The sequence below is a fragment of the Abramis brama genome, assembly GCF_963993115.1.
Source record: "Abramis brama genome assembly, chromosome: 15".
Taxonomy (NCBI): Eukaryota; Metazoa; Chordata; class Actinopteri; order Cypriniformes; family Leuciscidae; genus Abramis; species Abramis brama.
The window spans coordinates 16,410,536-16,432,010 of NC_139977.1; the positions used below are offsets into that span (position 1 = coordinate 16,410,536).

General features: G+C 36.6%; 1 protein-coding gene across 2 annotated transcripts; it reads left to right on the plus strand.

The window, feature by feature from the left end:
* Nucleotides 1–1,378: 1,378 nt before the first annotated feature.
* Nucleotides 1,379–19,938, plus strand: brd8a (bromodomain containing 8a). Of its 2 annotated transcripts, XM_084137662.1 has the most exons (20): nt 1,380–1,614; nt 2,059–2,152; nt 2,740–2,809; nt 3,200–3,249; nt 3,338–3,460; nt 3,536–3,616; nt 6,845–6,909; nt 7,101–7,225; nt 7,297–7,488; nt 8,649–8,742; nt 10,474–10,608; nt 11,768–11,907; nt 14,360–14,771; nt 15,991–16,034; nt 16,147–16,373; nt 16,923–17,015; nt 17,122–17,190; nt 17,544–17,826; nt 18,991–19,035; nt 19,498–19,938. In XM_084137662.1, the coding sequence occupies exons 1-20, from the start codon at nt 1,476–1,478 to the stop codon at nt 19,555–19,557; spliced, it is 2,541 nt and encodes an 846-aa protein (XP_083993788.1). In that variant the 5' UTR covers nt 1,380–1,475; the 3' UTR covers nt 19,558–19,938. The 2 variants fall into 2 exon arrangements, with proteins under 2 accessions (XP_083993789.1, XP_083993788.1); XM_084137663.1 differs by lacking the exon at nt 18,991–19,035 and having other exon boundaries at nt 1,379–1,614.
* Nucleotides 19,939–21,475: the final 1,537 nt, after the last annotated feature.

The window sequence follows — 21,475 nt, forward strand, 5'->3', positions numbered from 1 at the left end:
TGTGGGCTAAAAGTTTCACACTTTGCTACTTTATACCACATAGGGCACCTAAAACATTTTTTAAGCAGCTTTAAGCCCGCAAGTTTTTTAAGCAAAGCAATAATAATGTTATGCAAAACTATGTGCAGCTAGTTTTATTATTAAAAAAACCTTTTTTGTTATACATTATTATTAAGCAAAAATAAAACAAATCAATGTCATTGTTTTTTATATTTAAAGAAACATTTGATGTAAATTATGTTAAACTGTATAATATCATCGACCGCTTGTCTCATACGTGGGGTATTTATCTATTATGACCGTCAATGATTATGACACTAAAAATATGTCACTATATAGCATAGAGCACTATAGTCATAGCGAAAACAGATATGCAGGAAAATGAAAACATTGGAGGATGCGGGCATCGATCCCGCTACCTCTCGCATGCTAAGCGAGCGCTCTACCATCTGAGCTAATCCCCCTCCGGCACCCATAGTTTCGGCGCTGCCAAAAAAAAACACAAACACACACGCCATAACAAATTTCACACACATTGCTTTCAAAATATATGATCAGATTTTTTAATACATTTTATAAAAAAATACAGTTCGTGATTAGTAAATAAATTACTAGGCAAACAAAAACAACAGATAGTACGTTCTGAAATACATTTTATTCATTTCACTTCCTGTAAGGATCAGCCAGTCAAAATAAAAGCTATTTTTTTTATTTTCGAAGGAGCCTCTAATGTGAATCCACTCGTTAAGTCCTCATATTAATATTTTTTGGTTGACAATACATTTGTTTTTCTTCGCGCTCTTTATAGTATATAATGCCTCGGCATACCATAATGCAATTAAATTATCCAAAGTAACGTATTTGCTTGCACTGGTGTTGATTCCAATATAATTCTTTCTTTTTAATTCACAGCACATTGGACTAATTATATTATTCAGTACCACACGAACAAGAGGTATTACTAGTCACAATAACTGCCAGAAAAAAAAGTCACATACATTTAAGTGCTTTTAAAATATTACATGTTTTCCGTGCTTTTTGTTTTGTTTTAGTTTGTTCCAAAAAGTTTATGTATAATTTATAAAAATGTAAGAACAGTGGTTTGGAAAGTGCCCACTTGTTTTTATGTATATGGTATTTTCTAAATAAATTAAATAATTGCATAATGAATTGTTCTTTACATTCCAAAATCAAAATGTCATTACATGAGATAAGCACCAGGAAGCAACTTTTTTTTTTTTTTAAAGAAACTTTCATTCACAACTGAATTTACTAAGCAGGAAAAGAAAATAATTCAAAATCGCCAATTATTATTATTATTATTATATATTTAGTTATTGTAAACTGCACGTCATTCAGTGACATTTAAATATCTTCAAGTATTAAGAAAATATGGACTTGGACAGCGCAAAATGCTGGTCAAAATGACAGACTTTTATAAATTCAGCAATGCGTGACTTAACTACATTGAGGTTATGCAGACCTTATTGCAAAATGATTGTTGGAAAATTCACACCGGATATGCACATTTACATTTGATAGCCAGACACTTGTCATGCCAAAGGAGCAATAGAAAACAGTCCAGTCATGACAAAATGGCGAGCGGAGTTGGAAGTGAGTATTGCTCTCTATATTTCCATCATACAAATGCATGTACGGCGTATGTCCTGCATGGGGCGGAGGGCAGATTATAATTGATGCATGTCAAGCGCGTGCATAATGGATGCAGCTGTGCGCGTGCCGCCGTGTTGCGGGATTTGCGCACAGAAGTCATTGATTACAATGACGCTCATTGGTCGAATCACTGGACACTTAACCAAAATGACACATTTATGACTACATCATTCTAGCTTTCGTGAGTACATCACATTTACCATCTGTTAGAGGAACGTGAGACGGCGATGATGCTTCGACCATCTAAAATGGCACCGTTATTAGTTGTCAAACTGCCGACCCATTCATCATCTGGCAGCGTAGCACACACTCATATGCTTAAATGCTGTTTACACCTGAAATGCATTTTTCTCTTTATTATCTGCCATTTTATTCTTTGGACAGAACATAAATTGATGTTGGGCCCGACAGAGCCATGGTCAATTAGGGAAAAGCTGTGCCTTGCCTCCTCTGTCATGAAGAGTGGAGACCAAAACTGGTGATTTTATTTTTATATTTATATCATAGCTTTAATTCAGATGTCCCAAACGTTTTTGACTCCAAGGTCCCCCATTGACCATAAAAATATCCAAAGGCCCCATGACTTTTCTAGTTGTTTGTGATTTACATGATAAGGAGGATAAGAATAAAAAAATGACTCACAATTTCTACTCGATAAAATTGTTTAGAGCTTTGCATTACCAGAAGAATGTAAATTCATTATAAATCAATATTTGTAAAAAAAAATAGTATATATAAATATATATAATATATATAAAATATGCTACCTCATAAATCCATTTTTTTTTAAGACTGGGAAATCTCTTAATTTGTTAGTTGTTTTGGTTTTAGTTTAATGGCTGTTTTGTTCAAAAAAGTTTTTGTATAGTTTAAAGTCATTTCAAAATTTAAGAAATTTAGTTTGCAAAGAGCATATGGCATTTTCCTAATAAAATAAATAATTGTATAATGGATTGTTCTTTATAGAAACATGTTCAGTTACTTAAACTTTACCTTATAAATTAATACAAAAACCAATTTAACATGCAACATCACAGTCGTGTTTTTGTACAATGGTTGTTCTAGGGTGTCTGTGAGCCGAGCCATTAAGCCATTTGCAGAACCTGGACGCCCTCCTGATTGGTTCTCTCAGAAGGTATTGGGGAAGCATGCAGTAAAACAATCCAATGACATGAAAACTATGGAAAAGCTCACCCAAAAATGTTAATTCTGCGGTTTCAAAAAATTCTGTTGTTTCGTTCTAAACCTGTATGACATTTTTCTTGGTTGGAACAGAAAATTAGTTTTGAAGTAAGTTTTGAAGAATGCTGCTCTCGCATACAATGCAAGTGGATGGAAACTGGGGCTTTCAAGCCCCAAAATGGACAAAAAAGCAGCATAAAAGGATCACAAAAATATCCCATATGATTCATGTATTGTTTCCCAAGTCTTTGTATATTTTGGGTAAACTATTTCTTTAAAGTTCAATTAATAAGACACTTATAACACACACACTCTCTCTCTTCTTTTCCTCACTGTTTCACAGCATTGTGCATCACAATACTCTGAGCTCCTGGAGACAACTGAGGCGCCAAAGTGAGTCAGCTTCCTGTTCATTTGCATTCCATCACCCGCTCCATTCCCGACAGCAGTTAATGGTCAGTGTATGTGTGTATGTTCACAGAAGAAAGCGAGGTGAGAAAGGGGAGGTGGTTGAGACGGTGGAGGATGTGATCGTTCGCAGGTTGACGGCGGAGAGGATAGAGGAGTTGAAGCGATTGATCAAGGACACACAAGAGAAGCACAGGTACCAAATGTCCACATGCTCACCTGGACCATTTCCTATTGTCGACCGACTGTAACTCTATTACTGTCCCTTTAGGAAATTGAAGAGAGAAACTGAACTCATCCAGGCAGGTCATCTGGACTCCAAACTTGAGGAGCTATGGGAGGAAATTACACGGTAAGAATAATTATACCAGCTGCTATAAATATACCACATTTAAAGGAATAGTTCCCCGCAAAATTGTCATTTATGTTATGTATTAGCTGTTATTTTATTTTTTAAAGAATCCTAACATGGATCCATACAATGATCCAACAAGGCATGTGACTGATATAGGGGAGTTATTTTAGTTGTATTTATATACTTTTATAGTATTTATTAATCTTTTGAATTGGCTTTTATTTTCATGTTTTGAATTTTCAGTTTCATTTTAGTTTAAGTTTTAATAAGTTTGTTATGTGCTTTTGTCATTTCAATGAGTTTTTGTATTGTATATATATATATATATATAATTTATTTTGTGCTATTAAAACATTCTATTTAGCTTTAATTTATTTTAATTTTAGTTTTAGTAATTGTTGTACTTTAACTTAAACATTTATTTCATTTAGTTGCCAATGCAACATTTCTAATTTCCATTTAGGCTTTTAAGTATGAGTTTTTTTATATTAATATAATATATAATTATATATATATATATATATATATATATATATATATATATATATATATATATATATATATATATATATATATACCAGACCAGGTATACAGTACCAGTCAAAAGTTTGGAAACACTACTATTTTTAATGCTTTTGAAAGAAGTCTCTTATGCTCATCAAGCCTGCAGTTAAAAACAAAAAACAAACAAAAAAAACCCAGTAATATTATGAAATATTATTACAATTTAAAATAATGGTTCTCTTTTTTAATATACTTTAAAATGTAATTTATTTTTGTGATGCAAAGCTGAATTTTCATCAGCAAGTACTCCAGTCTTTGGTGTCTTATGATCCTTCAGAAATCATTCTAATATGCTGATTTATGATCAATGTTGGAAACAGTTGTGCTGCTTAATATTTTTTTATAACCTGAGATACTTTTTTCAGGATTATTTGATGAATAAAAAGTTAAAAAGAACTGTATTTATTTAGAGTAGAAATCTTTTGTAACAATATACACTACCGTTCAAAAGTTTGGGAACAATAACTATTTTTTTTAAAAGAAATTAGTACTTTAATTCAACAAAAATGCGTTAAATTGATAAAAGGTGATGGTAACGATTTATATTGTTAGAAATGTTTTTATTTTGAATAAATGCTGTTTTTATGAATAAATGCTGTTAACGTTTTACTCATCAATGAATCCTGAAAAAAGTATTCCAAAAAAATATATTAAACAGCACAACTGTTTCCATCATTGATAATAACTGAGTATCAAATTATCATATTAGAATGATTTCTGAAGGATCATAAGACACCAAAGACTGGAGTACTTGCTGATGAAAATTCAGCTTTGCATCACAAAAATAAATTACATTTTAAAGTATATTAAAAAAGAGAACCATTATTTTAAATTGTAATAATATTTCATAATATTACTGTTTTTTTTGTTTTTAACTGCAGGCTTGATGAGCATAAGAGACTTCTTGCAAAAGCATTAAAAATAGTAGTGTTTCCAAACTTTTGACTGGTACTGTATATATATATATATATTAATAGTTTTATAATAGATTTTTAAAGGGTTAGTTCACCTAAAAATGAAAATATCCCATAATTTATTCACCCTCAAGCCATCCTAGTATATGACTTTATTCTGTCAGCCAAACACAATCATACTTACAACCCCATTTCCAGAAAAGTTGGGACATTTTGTAAAGTGCAATAAAATGAAGAATCTGTGATTTGTTAATTTTCTTAAACCTTTATTTAACTGACAAAAAAAAAAGTACAAAGAAAATATTTCCAATGTTTTCACTGACCAAATGAATTGTATTCTGTAAAGATAGACACATTTTGATTCGGATGGCTGCAACACACTCCAAAAAAGTTGAGACGAGCAAAATAAAAGTGAAAAGATTATAGAATATCCAAGTTAAAATGTTTAGAAACAGCCCACAATAAGCAGGTGAATTGGCAATAGGTGAGGGTATCTTGATTGGGTATAAAAGGAGCATCTCAGTCTTTGCTTGCAAAGATGGGTCATGGCTCACCACTCTGTGCCAAGTTTCATGAGAGAATTGTCAAACAATTAAAAAAATCACATTTCTCAATGCAAGATTGCAAACAATTTATGTCTTTCACCATCTACCGTTCATAATACTGTGAAAAGATTCGGGGAATCCAGAGAAATCTCAGGCTAGGTGTAGGGCAAGACGAGAAGCTGTCACCTACAAGTCCTCAGATGGCACTGCATGAGAAACCATGGCGCTACTCTGTTAAATACACCCACATGGACTCAGGATTATTTTGGAAAACCGTTGTCACTTAACACAGTCTGCTGCTGCTTCAAGAAATGCCACTCGAGTCTCTGTTACACAAAGAGCTGTACATCAGTTCTATGCAGAGTTCTCTGGGCCCGAGCTCATCTCAGATGGTCTTAAAGACAGTGGAAATGTATGCTGTGGTCAGATGAGTCCATGTTTCAGCTTGCTTTTGGGAAAAACAGACATTGGGTTCTCAGTCCCAAGGACAAAAGGGACCACCCAGACTTTCATCAGCAACAGGTGCAAAATTCCACTTGAAGAAGCTAGTATCCTCAGTTCCCGAATTAAAAAGTGTAATTAAAAGGAAAGATGATGAGACACAGTGGTAAACATGCCTCTGTCCCAACTTATTTTGAGTGTGTTGCAGCCATCAAAATCCAAATTTGTTTATCTTTACAAAATACAATGAAGTTGATCAGTGGAAACATTGGAAATCCTTTCTTTGTGCTTTTGTCAGTTAAATAAAGGTTCAAGATAATTAACAAATCACAGATTCTTTATTTTATTGCATTAAACAAAATGTCCCAACTTTTCTGGAAATGGGGTTGTAAGTATGATTGTATATTAAAAAATATCCTGGCTCTTCCAAGCTTCATAATGGGAGTGAATGGTACCTTAGATTTTGAAGCCCAAAAAAGCACATCCATCCATCATAAAAGTAATCCATACTGCTCTGGGGGGTTAATAAAGGCCTTCTGAAACAAAACGATGCGTTTTTGTAAGAAAAATATCCATAATTATAACTTTATAAACTATAATCACTGTCTTCCGGTAACGGGCGTAAGAGTGACCTCTGACCTGACGCATGACGTAGGATGTAGGAGTAGCATAAGCTTAGGTGAGAGTATAGACGCCTCTCTAGGTTCAAACGAATGTGAATGTTTGTTGGTTTAGTGATTTAAGTTCTGGATCTTCATTAGGAGCAGAAAACACGAGGAAGAAGAAGCTGAGGTGAAAAGAACGGCCACAGATGCAGCGTACAAGGGTACTAAAGAAAGCCCACACGCTTTCATCAGAATTGTCTTTTTCACATTTGTTTGTCTGTTTCGTGTGGTCTCACTGTCTTAAAGACGTGGTTTATAAAGTAATTCATATCCGAGATTCTATTTGATTCTATATTCTGAACAGTCATTCATAAATGCTTCATAGTAAGAGCTGTTTATCTTTTCTTTTCAGCCAGGCTGGCAGTGAAGAACACTCCTAAACGTGTGCCCAGTGTGACTGTGCGCTCCCCCTCTGGGGCCTGCTCTCCAAGCCTGGATTTTCCTATGGGAGATTCATCTGAAGATCATAGCACAACTGTGAGTTTTTTTTTTATTATTCTTTTTTAAATACTGTCGTTTATTTTAACAATCATCCGTCCCCGGCGCAGGGGGCAGGATCATCAGTGTTTGTGCCGCTGACGGAGCTGCCAGGTCCTGCTGTGGTAGAGGCGAGTTTGGGGTCTCTGCTAGATGAATCAACACAGAAGAAGCTTTTGGGTCAGAAAATCACTCCGCCCCCGTCCCCTCTCCTGTCAGAACTGCTGAAGAAAGGCAGTCTCCTGCCCACCAGCCCCAGACTGGTCAGAATTCTTTGCAGACACACACACACACACAATTTCTTTAGAGCTTTCTGTAGATATATATATATATATATATACATATATATATATATATATGTGTGTGTGTGTGTGTGTATATGTATATAAATCTGCACCTGCAGAAAGCTCGAAAGAAACCAATTCATTTACAAAGTTCTACACATAACCTGTCCATTGTATCTTGAGTTTTATAAAAACTGTAAAATATATTTTGGATAATATAATCATAAGTTTTATGCTATTTAAATCTATTCTGCTGATTTTCCTCCACAACAAGTGAAGAAGATAAAGAAAAATGTGCAGATTTAATGTGGGATACACTACCGTTTTTACCGTTTTTGGGGTCAGTAAGATTTTACAATTTCAAAGAACCTTTTTTTCTAATATATTTTCAAATGTCATGTATTCCTGTGATGCAAAGCTGAATTTTCAGCATCATTACTCCAAAGTTCAGAGTAACATGATCCTTCAGAAATCATTCTAATATGCTGATTTGGTGCTCAAGAAACATTTCTTATTATTATCAATGTTGAAAACAGTTCATATTTAATATGAATATTTTTTTGGACACCCTGATACAGTTTTTTCAAGATTCTTTGAATACTGTAATAGAACATTTCAGAGAACAGCATTTATTTTAAATATGATTATTTTTTTGTAACATTATAAATGTCTTTACTGTCACTTTTGATCAATTTAATGCATCCTTTCTGAATAAAAGTTTTTTAAAAGTCTTAAAAAAAAAAAAAAAAATCTTTCTGACCCCAAACTTTTCTTTATGTCCAAAACATATAAAGTGACAGAAAAATAAAACCACCATAATCTATCAAGAGCAGCGCAAATTAGCATCTGGTTTAAGACATGCTTTTATTTGGGCGGTAAATAATGGCGCAAATACCAGTAAATTGATGAGCACAAACCTTAGTAAATCATCTTGCGTGATTCATTTAAAAACTCTCCTCCCATAAATTTTGCGCCTAAAAGGGAAACTCCTACAAATGCAGTAAGGTCAGCCGCAAAAATAATCCAGTCCATGCCTTTTCAGCGCTAATTTTTTACTGCGTGTCTTTAGTAAATCCTGTTAGTAAATCTGGCCCAAATGCTTTTAAAAGATGGTAATCTACAGAAAACCTTTTTTGCAGGCTGTTGAGGGAGAATCTCCGTCTAGTCAACTTACGGGAAGTCACGATAATCAGATGATGACTTCTTCACTACCTGCCTCTCAGGCAGCTACAGGTATGGATTCATACACACTTATCTGTCATGTCATGTCATGTCATCCCTCATTTATATAACGTTAGCGCTTTTAAAGGGGTCATATAATGTCATTTTTGTACAAGCTAATATGATTCTTTAGGGTCTAAATTAAAAGTTTGTAATATACTCATTAATTCTCATCAGTATTGTAAGAAAACACTCATTTTACCTGGTCAAAAACAGCTGTTTTCAGTGCATGTGTCTTTAAATGATAATGAGCTTTGCTCACCCCGCCCCTCTGTTCTGTGCGTACACCGTTTAAAATAATAATACAAAAACCATAACGCGTTGTTCATTATAAACGTGGGATTATGAATTATAATGATAACGTCGTACATAGAAAACATGCCACAAAAAGAGAGTGTAAAAATAGCCACATTCATCGTGAAGCGTGCAAGCTATTTGCAAAGATTAATATAAAGGTCAATAAAACGTTACACTCACTTGTTCTTCTGGAGGTTCAGCAGGAACACGAATAGTTGGTACTGATCCTTTTTTCTGGAGCAGCTTCTTAGCAAAAACAGCTTTATACTGACCCTCGTTTGTAAAGCACTCGAGTCTGGTGAAATGATTCGCGCAAACATGACAGCATTGACGTTGATCGTGGGGAATATTCCCTTCGAAAACAAACTCAGCCACTGCGTCTTCAGCTGTACGGATTTAGAAACATCATCAATATGACTGCTGTGTTCCTTATTACACCCAAGAACAGAACACCACAATCGTTGGACGCCATTCTGCTCAGCACTCCAGCTATCAACAATGAACGCGCGTCGGCGCGTGCTATGATTGACAGCTCGCTCACGAGGGCGCGAGGGCGGGTCTGTGTTTGAAACGCTGCTGTCAATCACCCATCGTGGGAGGGGCGTCGATATTGTGACGTCACAATATCGAACAGCTTGATTTGAGACAGGAGGAAACATATAAGAAGATTAAAAAAAAACCACTGGATGGATTTTTATCATTTTATGATGGTTGTGTACAGGCACTGCCAACACACATTTCAGTACAATCAACTTGTAAAAGTGCATGTTCCATTATATGACCCCTTTAACAATATATATTGTTTCAAAGCAGCTTTACAGTGATAATAGGAAATTACAGTAACAGAGATTGTTTTGGTTTTACAGCACCTCTATAATAAAGTTATTGTCCAGCTAAAGTTAGTTTTTATTGATTGATTCACTTCCGTTGCAAAGATCATTAGTTATTAACTTAGGGGCCGCTAACACGACACCGTTCTAACAGAAAACACTCAATGCGCTCCGGCCCCCTCATCCGCACAAAACAGTGCCTGGTGGCTCGAGAACGCAAACCCTGAAATAGATTCCAAGGTGCAAGCCTTGAAAATTTTTGGAAAAAAAGGTTATCTCTGCGCGAACCTCAAAAACGCAGACGGCGTGCACATGCGCATCACGTTGAGTTTGAATATGTATGTGCGCAGGCGTGTAGTCCTTTTTTACAAACCAACCCTCAACAAACTACTTGTCTGGCCTTAAAAATGTATAGTAAATAATTATTTATCGCTTCCGCGTAGCCACGTGAACCGAATTATCCCGACAACGTTTTATCTGTGCACTAAGTCTAGCAAAGTGACAAATTCTGTATCATCAGCATCTTTGTGTTTCAGTATTTGTCATGATATGGGTATCTCTACCAGCTTAACGCCTAGCCCGCTCTCTCTGTGCATCGTGTGTGTGTGTTTCTCAGGTGCTCCCACACTGTCTCGTCTACTGGAAGCTGGCCCCGCCCAATTTCCCTCTCAGCTGAGCTCATTGGCCACTGCAGACTCCGCCCCCAGCACTGCCACGTCTGCAGTGGACACAGCTGCCCCGCTCAGCACAGGTCTCTCCTAGATGCTGTCTTATACTTCTCCTATCTTTAGTTCATATCTAATGTATTAACTCTTTATTTTGGACATTTGATCAACTGTCTCTTGTTTGTTTGGTGTGTTGGAACTAGAGACCCGCGTGGGACGGATTTTTCATTCCCGCTCTCGTGGGATTCTGTCCCGCTTCCGCCCACTCCCACAAAAATATGTTACCTTCTCCCGCTCCCACCCGCAACATTCATGTTTTGTCCCGCTCCCACCAGCAAATGCCCGCAGGTAAAAGTATACATATTTTTTCAGCACGTCCATAAAATTTCCATGAAATAGTTTCAAGTTACATGTCGCCTAGCCACAACTTACACATCCCAGCATAAACACTCACAATAAATTCTAATGCCATGATTTGGCATGGCAGAAAGTGCACACCCTTTATAATCGCAAAAAAAGCTGTCACTCTTATTTAGTTAATCGCAATCTCACAAAGTTCCGTTGTAATCAATTAAGCTGTCTACACTGCACAATGAATCATTTATTTACATTGTGTCTACTCTTTGTTTGTTATAATGAGAGGATTCGCGAATGTCCAGAACTCAGCGCTGAACAAAAACACTCACTTTTTGTCCAATGAGTGGATTCTAAATTAAACACATCTCAGAAATCAACAGATATGTTTGTGATGGCTACATTGCTCAACGCTGCAAAAACACGTTGTAAATAGAAACCTTTGAGGTTACACAGATAAGCGCTCGATCGCTTGCCAAATCTGTTTTGGGGAAAACTGATCCTAAACCAGCAGTTGTGGGCAGCTTTTCCCTATAAAAGCAATCAGAAGTAGCCGCAGGCAGGGGAAAGCTAAGCCTTTCATTTTAGTTGTTCTTGTTGCTTTTTTGCAATAGACGAATAACAATTTGTTTGTTTTAAGATATTTTAGATATTGCTATTTTGCGGGAGTCCCACAAATCACTTTATTCTCCCGCAACCCACACACACGAGTGTCTTACCACCCGCATCCTTGCTCGCCCATCAAATCTTGTCCCATGCTGCACTCTGCTGCGTCGGCTCCTGCGTCCCGGGTCCCGCGGGAGTGCAGGTCTCTAGTTGGAACACAAATCAAATGAATTGATTGTCTAAAGCCAATTAGTGGGTTTGATATGTGTGTAATACTTTAAACAGGAGGTGATGGAGCCCCCAGTGCTTCAGTGGATAATAAGGTGGCAGTTTTAGGGGAAGAGGACCTGGTGACTGTGTCCTATATGGCAGAAGAGCTGGACTTAGAGACAGTTGGGGACATCATAGCCATTATTGAGGAGAAGGTAAATCATACGTATATTACATATATTTGTATATAAATACATTTATACCATGGTCTGTCTGAATACTTGATTCTGATTGGCTGGAAGGTGTGGATTAAAACTGTTTAATGCATAGGCAGTTTAATCACCATTCTATATTAATGCACTGCTTTCGTTGAAGCACACACACCTATCACTCGCACACAGAGATCGGAGATCATGCTGCGCACACACAGAATCATTCAAGAGCACAGAAACTTGATATCAACGCAGCCCGCAGATTTTATTAATAAAATAGATTCGCTACTGAATCGCTACTTAATTTTTCTCAGCAACGAGGGGGTAAAATCGCTGTTTATAAAGTTAAACTCAAAGCTAGTTATTAGAGAGAGATGCCGCACAGACACAGGCAGAGGTGGACAGTAACAAAGTACATTTACTTGAGTACTGTACTTAAGTACCCTTTTTGAGTATCTGTACTTTACTTGAGTATTATTTTTTCTGGAAACGTTTTACTTTAACTTCACTACATTTGAAAGACAAATATCGTACTTTTTACTCCACTACAATTCTGTCAAGGTCCTTGAGTAGAAAGTAACATCAGTCAGTGGATGATTTTGGTTGCAGGGGTTGCATTTTGGTTGGAAATGAAAGTCGGGTTGACGTCAGAACCCTGCATCTCATTGACATCAGAACCCGACGTCAGATTGATGTTGGATATTGATTGAAAATAAAAGTCGGATTGACGTCAGAACCCGACTGACGTTGGATTCTGACATAAACCTGATTTTCATTTTCAACGTTGGGTTTGGTCTTCTAAATGTTGACTTTTGTCACTTTTTTGGAGCACACTAGCTTATAGATAACAGTAAGGCTAACATATTCATACTAAAAGCCAAAAAACTTTAAATAAAGCAATATTTGAGGGAACAGCCATTTGGGTGTCCGAAACCATTGTGGACGTTATTGAGTGCACTTATTCAATCTTACATTCAATCTCACATTCAATCCCACTACTGGAACTGTGTTCTAGAAATAAATTTGATATTGATATGAGGGTAGGCAGGCATAGATTCAGAGGCATACGGTACTGTAAGTATTACATTCAACAATGCAACAATAATAAAACAATGCATTGACATTTACTTTTTACTTTTGATACTTAAGTATTTTTAAAAACGAGTACTTCTGTACTTTTACTTAAGTAAAAATAGGTCTTTACAACTTTTACTTGTAACGGAGAAATATTTGACCAGTAGTATCTATACTTTCACTCAAGTAAGGAAGTTGTGTACTTCGTCCACCTCTGGACACAGGTAATTCACACACGCATCTTTCTCGAAAATAAACATAATTTTTACCCTTCACATATTACCATGGGATAATACACGGCTATCTGTGCATTAAACGATCTGAATACCGTTGGGCGGTTCTTTGCCTCCACATCGTGCATTAAAATCACTTAATGCACAGCTAGCCGTGTATTATCTCTTACTTATTTCTTTTCTTGAAGTCAATTTTTTTGTGCAAGGGTTTATTTTTAATACACAATACAATATAATATATTTCAAATTCATGCACACATACACAAAATAACTTTGTTGCCAGTAATGATTTCTTCGTTATTTATACAACCATTCAAAAGTTTGGGGTCAGTAAGATGTTTTAATATTTTTGACACAATTTAAAGTACAATTTAAAAATAACTTTTATATTTTGATATATTTTAGAATGTAATTTATTCCTGTGATGGCAAATATGAATTTTCAGCACAATTACTCCAGTCTTCAGTGTTACATGATTCTTCAGAAATCATTCTAATATGCTGATTTATTATTATTATTATTAATGTTGAAAACAGTTGTGCTGCTTAATTGTGGAAACTTTTTCCATACATTCTTTCAGGATTATTTGATTAATAGAAAATTCACATTTCAAATAAAGAACAGCATTTTTTCTGTCACTTTTGATCAATTTAATGCATCCTTGCTGAATAAAAGTTCTTTAAAAAAATCTTTATGACCCCAAACTTTTAAACAGTAGCATATTTATGCAGTTATTTAAGTGTTAATAGTTAAATAATCATATTTATTTATAACTCATTTTGATTAATGATCCAAGGAAAAGGCAACATAAATAGGAGCTCAATAGTGAGGACAAGGTATGCTTTCAAGAACAACATTAAAGGACAAATGATAATTAAACACACAATCTGATTATGTAGAATTTCCAAGTTTGAAAATGATGAATTTGTAAAAATAAACAAGAAATGAATCATTTATAAGACAAAATCAGTTTTCTTAAACCAGCTCCATTGAGGTTCAGTTAACCATTTGAAGAAGTAAAACAGTATATTGAGCAGAAAGAAAATAAACCATCTGTAAATCATGGAAGCTTGTGTTTTACCACTCAGATCTTTTTGTCTGTCCTGCACAGTCCAACAGAAAATCATTGTCGACCTGTGTTCCCGTAGGGTGAGGAGAATGCCGAGGCGCTGGATGCTGCAGCAGTGGAAGCAGCTCTGTCTCTGTGTGAGGACACGGGTCACAGCCTGTCAGGTACCTGGGAGCCAAACCCCTTCAGGCCTATCGGCCCTGAGCCCTCCAGCACCTCAGAGGACTTAGACCCACACTCCCTGCATCTCTTAGAGGGGAAGAGAGACGGTCCTGACACGTGTGGATCCAGCAGTGGCTGCGCACAGGGGTATCCGACACCCTCCACCACTGTCCCCTCTGTTCCTCAAGACCTTACTCCGACAGCAGGAGCCCATTCAGAGCCAGATGCCCACAGACCAGAGCACACAGATGAGGCCCAGGATGGGCAGCCAGAATCACTGCATGCTGTGATCAAAAGTGAGACTAACGAATGGACACGTTCTCAGTCAGGTACTCCATGTTTTGCATTGGGCAAATTATATAATTATGCTATTTTCTCTATTTTTAAAAATGCCATTCATACACTACTGTATATTCAACAAGCAGGGATGCATAAAATTGATCAAAAGTGACAATATATACATTTATGATGTTACAAAAGATTTCTATAAAATAAATACTTTTACATTCATCAAAGAATCCTGAAAAAAAAAAAAAAATTAATCCAGAAAATATTTCCTCAAAAATATTAAGCAGCACAACTGTTTTAAACATTGAGAATAATGAGAAATGTTTCTCGAGCAGCACATCAGCATATTCAAGTGATTTCTGAAGGATCATGTGACACTGAAGACTGGAGTAATGATGCTGAAAATTCAGCTTTGCCAACAGAGGAATAAAATATATTCAAATAGAAAATAATTGTAATAACATTTCACAATATTAGTATTTTACTGTATTATTGATCAAATAAATGTAGCTTTGGTGAGCATAAGAGACTTCTTTTTAAAAGATATATACATATATATATATACCAACTCCAAACGTTTGAACAATAGTGTATCCTTGAATACACATTTTCTGTGATAAATTTGTTAAAATTTATACATTTTGGGGCATAGAGTCATTGTAAGACATCCTGTCTAAATATCATAATGCACAAAAAAAGCCTTTTTAAAGGAATGAAATTCTTGTAAAGAAATCCTTTTGGAATTTAGCCTAATCATTTATGAGTATTTCTTAGGAAAAAGCAGTTTAGCAGCTTTGTCAAAATTGTTAAGATTTGCTAAATCAAGGTCATGTGGTGCAACCAGTATGCAGGAAAAAAAAAGAAATAATATCATAGACCATTATGACTGTGTGTCAAGGTCAGTAATTTGATACTTTTATGACACGGGAAGGTTAGTTCAGGTTGTAAAATGTCAAGTGGTGTGACCTCCCAAAAACGTCATGATATTTATAAATAATAATAATTCATAATATCTCTAAAAATAATATATTTGTCATAAAAAATAAATAAATTAACCCATCTATTTGATCAAACCATCATGAGTACATTCTAAGAACTAAGTGTTTTAAAGTAAAAACATTATTTTTTATTTTGGACATTCTTATTTGTCATTGACCCCGGTTGCATGTGATAACACATTAACTTTAACCCTAGTTTACACACTCAGACACCCTGTAAACATGATCGGTAAGAACTCACAAATGTTCCATTTTCTTCCAGATACACGGTCAGAAGATGACCCCGTGATAAAACAACACTCAAAGGTGTGACTGTCCGCATACGCTAACACATAATGTACCAGCCACGAGTACACATAGACCCGGAAACCATTAACTCTGCCCTTTTTAGTATTTTCTTAACACTCCTCGTTAACAGGAAGTGAAAGAGGAGGAGGAAGCCGTGAGTGATGCAGAGGAGATGAAAGCTGGATTAGAAGGGGATGGAGCTGAGGAGGATGGAGACGGCGTTTATCTCTCTGAGCCAGAGTTGGACCCTCCGGTCAGCGAGAGCGAGGACGGCTACAGCATGCACACGGCATCCTCTTCCGTACAGCTCCACACAACTGCCGACTCCATTCCCAGCAGCCCTGCCTCCTCACAGTTGTATGTGCCCAAACTACACATAACTAAGCTTTCACACCAAGTCTGATTGTCTGACATAGAAAAACATGTGCAAAAAAACTTTAAAGTGAAACAAGCAACTTCCTTAGTAAGCAACTTTAGATCAAGTCCAAAGTATTGTGATAATATGTTGTTTTATTAATTTATTAATAAATAGTTTCCATTTTTTAAATTAAATTAACCCCCAGACTAAAATGCATGTTTGAGCTGTTTTAACTGAAAGCAACTTGCACAAACATATCTTAAAATATATCAGTGCCATTGTTTTGTCTCGAGATGCACACCAGTAATGTTTTTTTTTCTAAGGCATGTTTATAAAAGCTACTTAAATGTCCTAATTGAACTAAGGCCTAATCCTGGCTTAATCTAAACCCTGTCTGTGAAACCAGGGCCTAAATGTTTAATTTAATATAATATATAAAGAAAATCAAACTCTGTGTAAATAGTTCTGATGATTATGATTATACTACAAGCCTGTGTTTATGCTCTGATGTTCAATTAATCGACATTAAATAAACTCTTCCTCCTCAGCTCAATCTGCAGTGAAGACCAAGAAGCGATTCAGGCTCAGAAGATCTGGAAGAAAGCCATTATGCTGGTGTGGCGAGCAGCGGCCAATCACAGGCGAGAGTCTTAATTATGTTGTTCCAAATCCCCGCCCCCTTTTATCTGGCTCATCAGAACCCATCAGCTCTGTGCAGCCAGAGTGATAATTGGTCATTTTGAACAGGTATGCAAATGTATTCCTGCAACCGGTGACGGATGACATCGCCCCTGGTTACCACAGTATTGTGCACAGGTGAGAGCGAACCGTTTAAGGTACATTTAAAGAGGTAGCACTTTATTTTACAGTCCTGTTCCCAGTGTACATACTATGTACTTATTATAGTAATTACAATAACTGGGTGATAACTGGGTACTAACCCTGAACCTTACCTTAACCCATGTATACCTTAACTTTAATTACCCAGTACTTTCTTAGGTAAGTACACTATAAGTACACATACTGAAAAATAAAGTGCAATCTTTAAAGGTTTTGCAATTAGAGAAACCTCTACTTATCAGGAGGAATACAATTGTCTTTGATGTTTTGAGATAAAAGTCATTCTAAATGGTAATATAAATAGCTTTGCCACAATTTGGGGTGCTTAGGCCAATGGATCTGTCCACTATCAAGAAGAACATTGAGAACGGGCTGATCCGCACCACAGCCGAGTTCCAGCGGGACATCATGCTGATGTTCCAGAATGCGGTGATGTACAACAGCTCAGACCACGATGTGTTCCACATGGCCGTGGAGATGCAGAGGGACGTTCTGGAGCAGATCCAGCAATTTCTGGCTACACAGTTGATCATGCAGACCTCGGAATCGGGCATCAGTGCCAAGAGCCTGCGCGGGAGAGAGGCCAACCGCAAACAGGACCCCAATGACAAGGTGCGGCGCTCTACACACAGCAGACCTTCTGCACGCTTCAGCACATAAAAACATTCTGGATCACTAATGTTAGTCCACATAAATATAAACACGCCACCATCAAAAGATTTTTGATAGAAGTAACAATTAGTACTGTACTGTAACAATTAAAAGTTCAATTAGAAAATAACTATTAATCTATTTTTAAAATATAATTTATTCCTGTGATGGAAAAGCTGAATTTTCAGCATCATTACTCCAGTCTTCAGTGTCACATGATCCTTCAGAAATCATTCTAATATGCTGATTTGATGCTCAAAAACATTTCTTATTTTTATCAATGTTGAAAACAGTTGTGCTTTTAATATTTCTGTGGATTACTAGGATATTAGTACTTATAAAGCACATATTAATTCCTTATTCTGCATCCCTTCTACCCAATACCCAAACTTAACAACTACCTTACTAAAGCCCCGTTCACACCGCCAGTGACTTTCGCTGTATGTCGCTTGTCGCTCGTTCATAGTGCTGTCGCTCTAATGTTATTGGTAGACTGCACGTCTGGCCATATCTATACAAAATACCATCACACGTGATATACAACTGTATCATTTTAATTTGAATAGGAATTAGGCTCAAAAGAAACAGTATGCTGTTGGGAGAGCTAGATTAACAATCGATCAATCAACAAATTAAACTCACTCATACTGTCATAAATGACTAAAATGTCATTCGAATTCGAAATAATCAATTTTCTTGTCCCCAATAGTCAACATAATGCAGGGGAAACTGTAAAATGAACTGCAGCAGTGCTAAACTTGCATCATAAAATTACAACACTCAAACTATAAATGTATGAATTAAACTCACTGAAACTGTCGACAGTTTCTTTTCCATGCATCATTTTAGTAATTCTAATTAGTAATTTTCGCTTTGTCGCTGCGTGTCGCTGGCAGTGTGAACGGGGCTTAACTATTAATAAACGGTAATGAGGCAAAAGTCGTAGTTAATAGTTAGTTAATAGTGAGAATTAGACCCTAATATAAAGTGTGACCACCCTATCTTTCTGTTATTTTCTTTTTCAATGCAACATTCTCCTTTTAACTGCTTTTACATTTGAGTGTTGCGTATATTCAAAGCACCTTTATCTCTCTCTCTCTGATGCTAACCTTTGTCCTCTCACAGGACTGTGTTCCCATGGCCTCTCCTGCATTCCTTCTCTCTCTCTTTGTAAGTATCCTGTCTGCTCCTTCTATCCCTACAATTCTTTCTACAGAACAACCACAGAGACAATGTAACGGGAAGGAGAAAGAACAATCCCCTTTTTGTTTACTGGAGTCTACTGGCTAAAGAAGCTCAACTTTTATATGGCGTCATTGTCAGACTTTCCAGTTTGACATGTTAAAGTAATCTTGAAAAACCTATTTTCTGTGAATGTGCAAAACTTCAGATTTATTAGTCGCTCAATGTAAATAACTAGAAGAATAACAAAATCAACTGTAAAACTATTTGCGCTACAAACCAGTTTATAATTATGAAATTAAAATAATGTAACAAATAACAGTTTTCAGTATCAAACGGCATAACTGGAGGTGAATTACACTGGAAGCCAGACACATTCAAGTGCCCACTTTTACATTAAAAATTAAGTGGTCCAGTGGACAGTGACTGAATGAAAATCTGTCTCTGCAGGACGGGGGCACCAGGGGGCGACGCTGCGCTATAGAAGCAGACCTGAAGATGAAGAAATGAGCGACTGGACTGGCTGGAGGACGGGCTCCTTTGAAGCACTAATAAGGCCCTGTCCCAAATGGCACCATAAGCACTGAGCCTAAGTGACTGACTGATAAAGACAGCATAGGACAATCTGTCGGAACCATTTTGCTAACACCCCCCCCTCCCACACGCTTAAACAGATGACTTGAAAATTCATGAGGGTTTCACTGGTGTGTGGTGTTTGGGATTGGACAATGATGGGACAGCCTCAAAATCTGTGCATATATGTGTCTGTCTGTATGTAATTGTTGTGAGATGTGTTGTGCTGTACTAAAATTGTTTCGTGTACGAATAGTGCCTTTATAGGTATTGATGAATGACCGGGAATAAACCTGATGAAGGGACGCGTTACTGATATTTTATCCTCTTTCACTTTCCCCTACAATGCTGTATTCTTGTTTCAAACCAATTAATATTTAATTTTTTTACTTTTAAATGTTCACACTGACCAAGGACTTTCAAGCTCCAAAAAAAAAATGCATCAGAAATGATGGTATCTATAACATTTTTTGTCTTCTGTCTTCTGAAGCAATACAGAAGATTGGTGAGAGAAATTTAAAGTCGCAATGTAATGGAAGTAGCGACAGATCTTTTTCTTTTTCTTTCTGAGTGAAACGGATTTTTTGAAAAAAATAAGCAATGTAGGGTGGGGACTTGGTTCGGTGCATTGGTTGTTGATTGGATGGAGGCAGAATGTGGTAAGAAAGGGGTGGAGTTAAAGCGAACAAAATGATTGGAGAAGTCTGACATGCGTCAACGGATCTTTATCGGAAGATTGAGGTCAAAATTGGAACAGGAATGAATGAATCGTTTACAATTAAAGGGATACTCCACTTTTTTTGGAAATAGGCTCATTTTACAACTCCCCCAGAGTTAAACAGTTGAGTTTTACCGTTTTCGAATCCATTCAGCCGATCTCCGGGTCTGGCGGTACCACTTTTAGCATAGCTTAGCATAGATCATTGAATCGGACAAGACAATTAGCATCTCTCTCAAAAAAATGACCAAAGAGTTTCGATATTTTTCCTATTTAAAACTTGACTCTTCTGTAGTTACATTGTGTACTAAGACCGACGGAAAATGTAAAGTTGCGATTTTCTAGGCTGATATGGCTAGGAACTATACTCTCATTCCTGCGTAATAATCAAGAAACTTTGCTGCCGTACCATGGGTGCAGCAGGCGTAATGATATGACGCAGCGCCTGAAAAAAGTCCCCAGCTCGTTAACTTCCAACGTGACCGGGACTAAGTTTGCGTAGTTTCAGCCGGCAAGCAGGTTGTCACGTTGGTTATGTTGACGGAAGTTAGCCTTTTTTCAGGCGCTGCGTCATATCATTACGCCTGCTGCACCCATGGTACGGCAGCAAAGTTTCTTGATTATTACGCAGGAATGAGAGTATAGTTCCTAGCCATATCAGCCTAGAAAATCGCAACTTTACATTTTCTGTCGGTCTTAGTACACGATGTAACTACAGAAGAGTCAAGTTTTAAATAGGAAAAATATCGAAACTCTTTGGTCATTTTTTTGAGAGAGATGCTAATGGTCTTGTCCGATTCAATGATCTATGCTAAGCTATGCTAAAAGTGGTACCGCCAGACCCGGAGATCGGCTGAATGGATTCGAAAACGGTAAAACTCAACTGTTTAACTCTGGGGGAGTTGTAAAATGAGCCTATTTCCAAAAAAAGTGGAGTATCCCTTTAAGAACATGAATTTAGAAAATAGATCGGTTGAATTTGCCAAATTTAAGTCCTTATTTATTGAAAATCTTTGGTAACCATTCACTTTCATTGTAAAATCTTGTTTTGTGTTCCACGCAGAAAGTCATACAGTTTCCAAAAGGCAAATGATTTTCATTTAATTGTAGAGTTAATTATTCCTTTTATGCAATATA

What these genes read in the sequence shown, in the direction of transcription:
- brd8a (XM_084137662.1), top strand. Translation starts at nt 1,476, where the DNA reads ATGCAGACCTTATTGCAAAATGATTGTTGGAAAATTCACACCGGATAT. An exon ending in GAGACAACTGAGGCGCCAAA is followed by an intron (nt 3,250 to 3,337) that starts GTGAGTCAGCTT and finishes GTATGTTCACAG; the next exon opens with AAGAAAGCGAGGTGAGAAAG. An exon ending in TACCACAGTATTGTGCACAG is followed by an intron (nt 17,191 to 17,543) that starts GTGAGAGCGAAC and finishes TGGGGTGCTTAG; the next exon opens with GCCAATGGATCTGTCCACTA.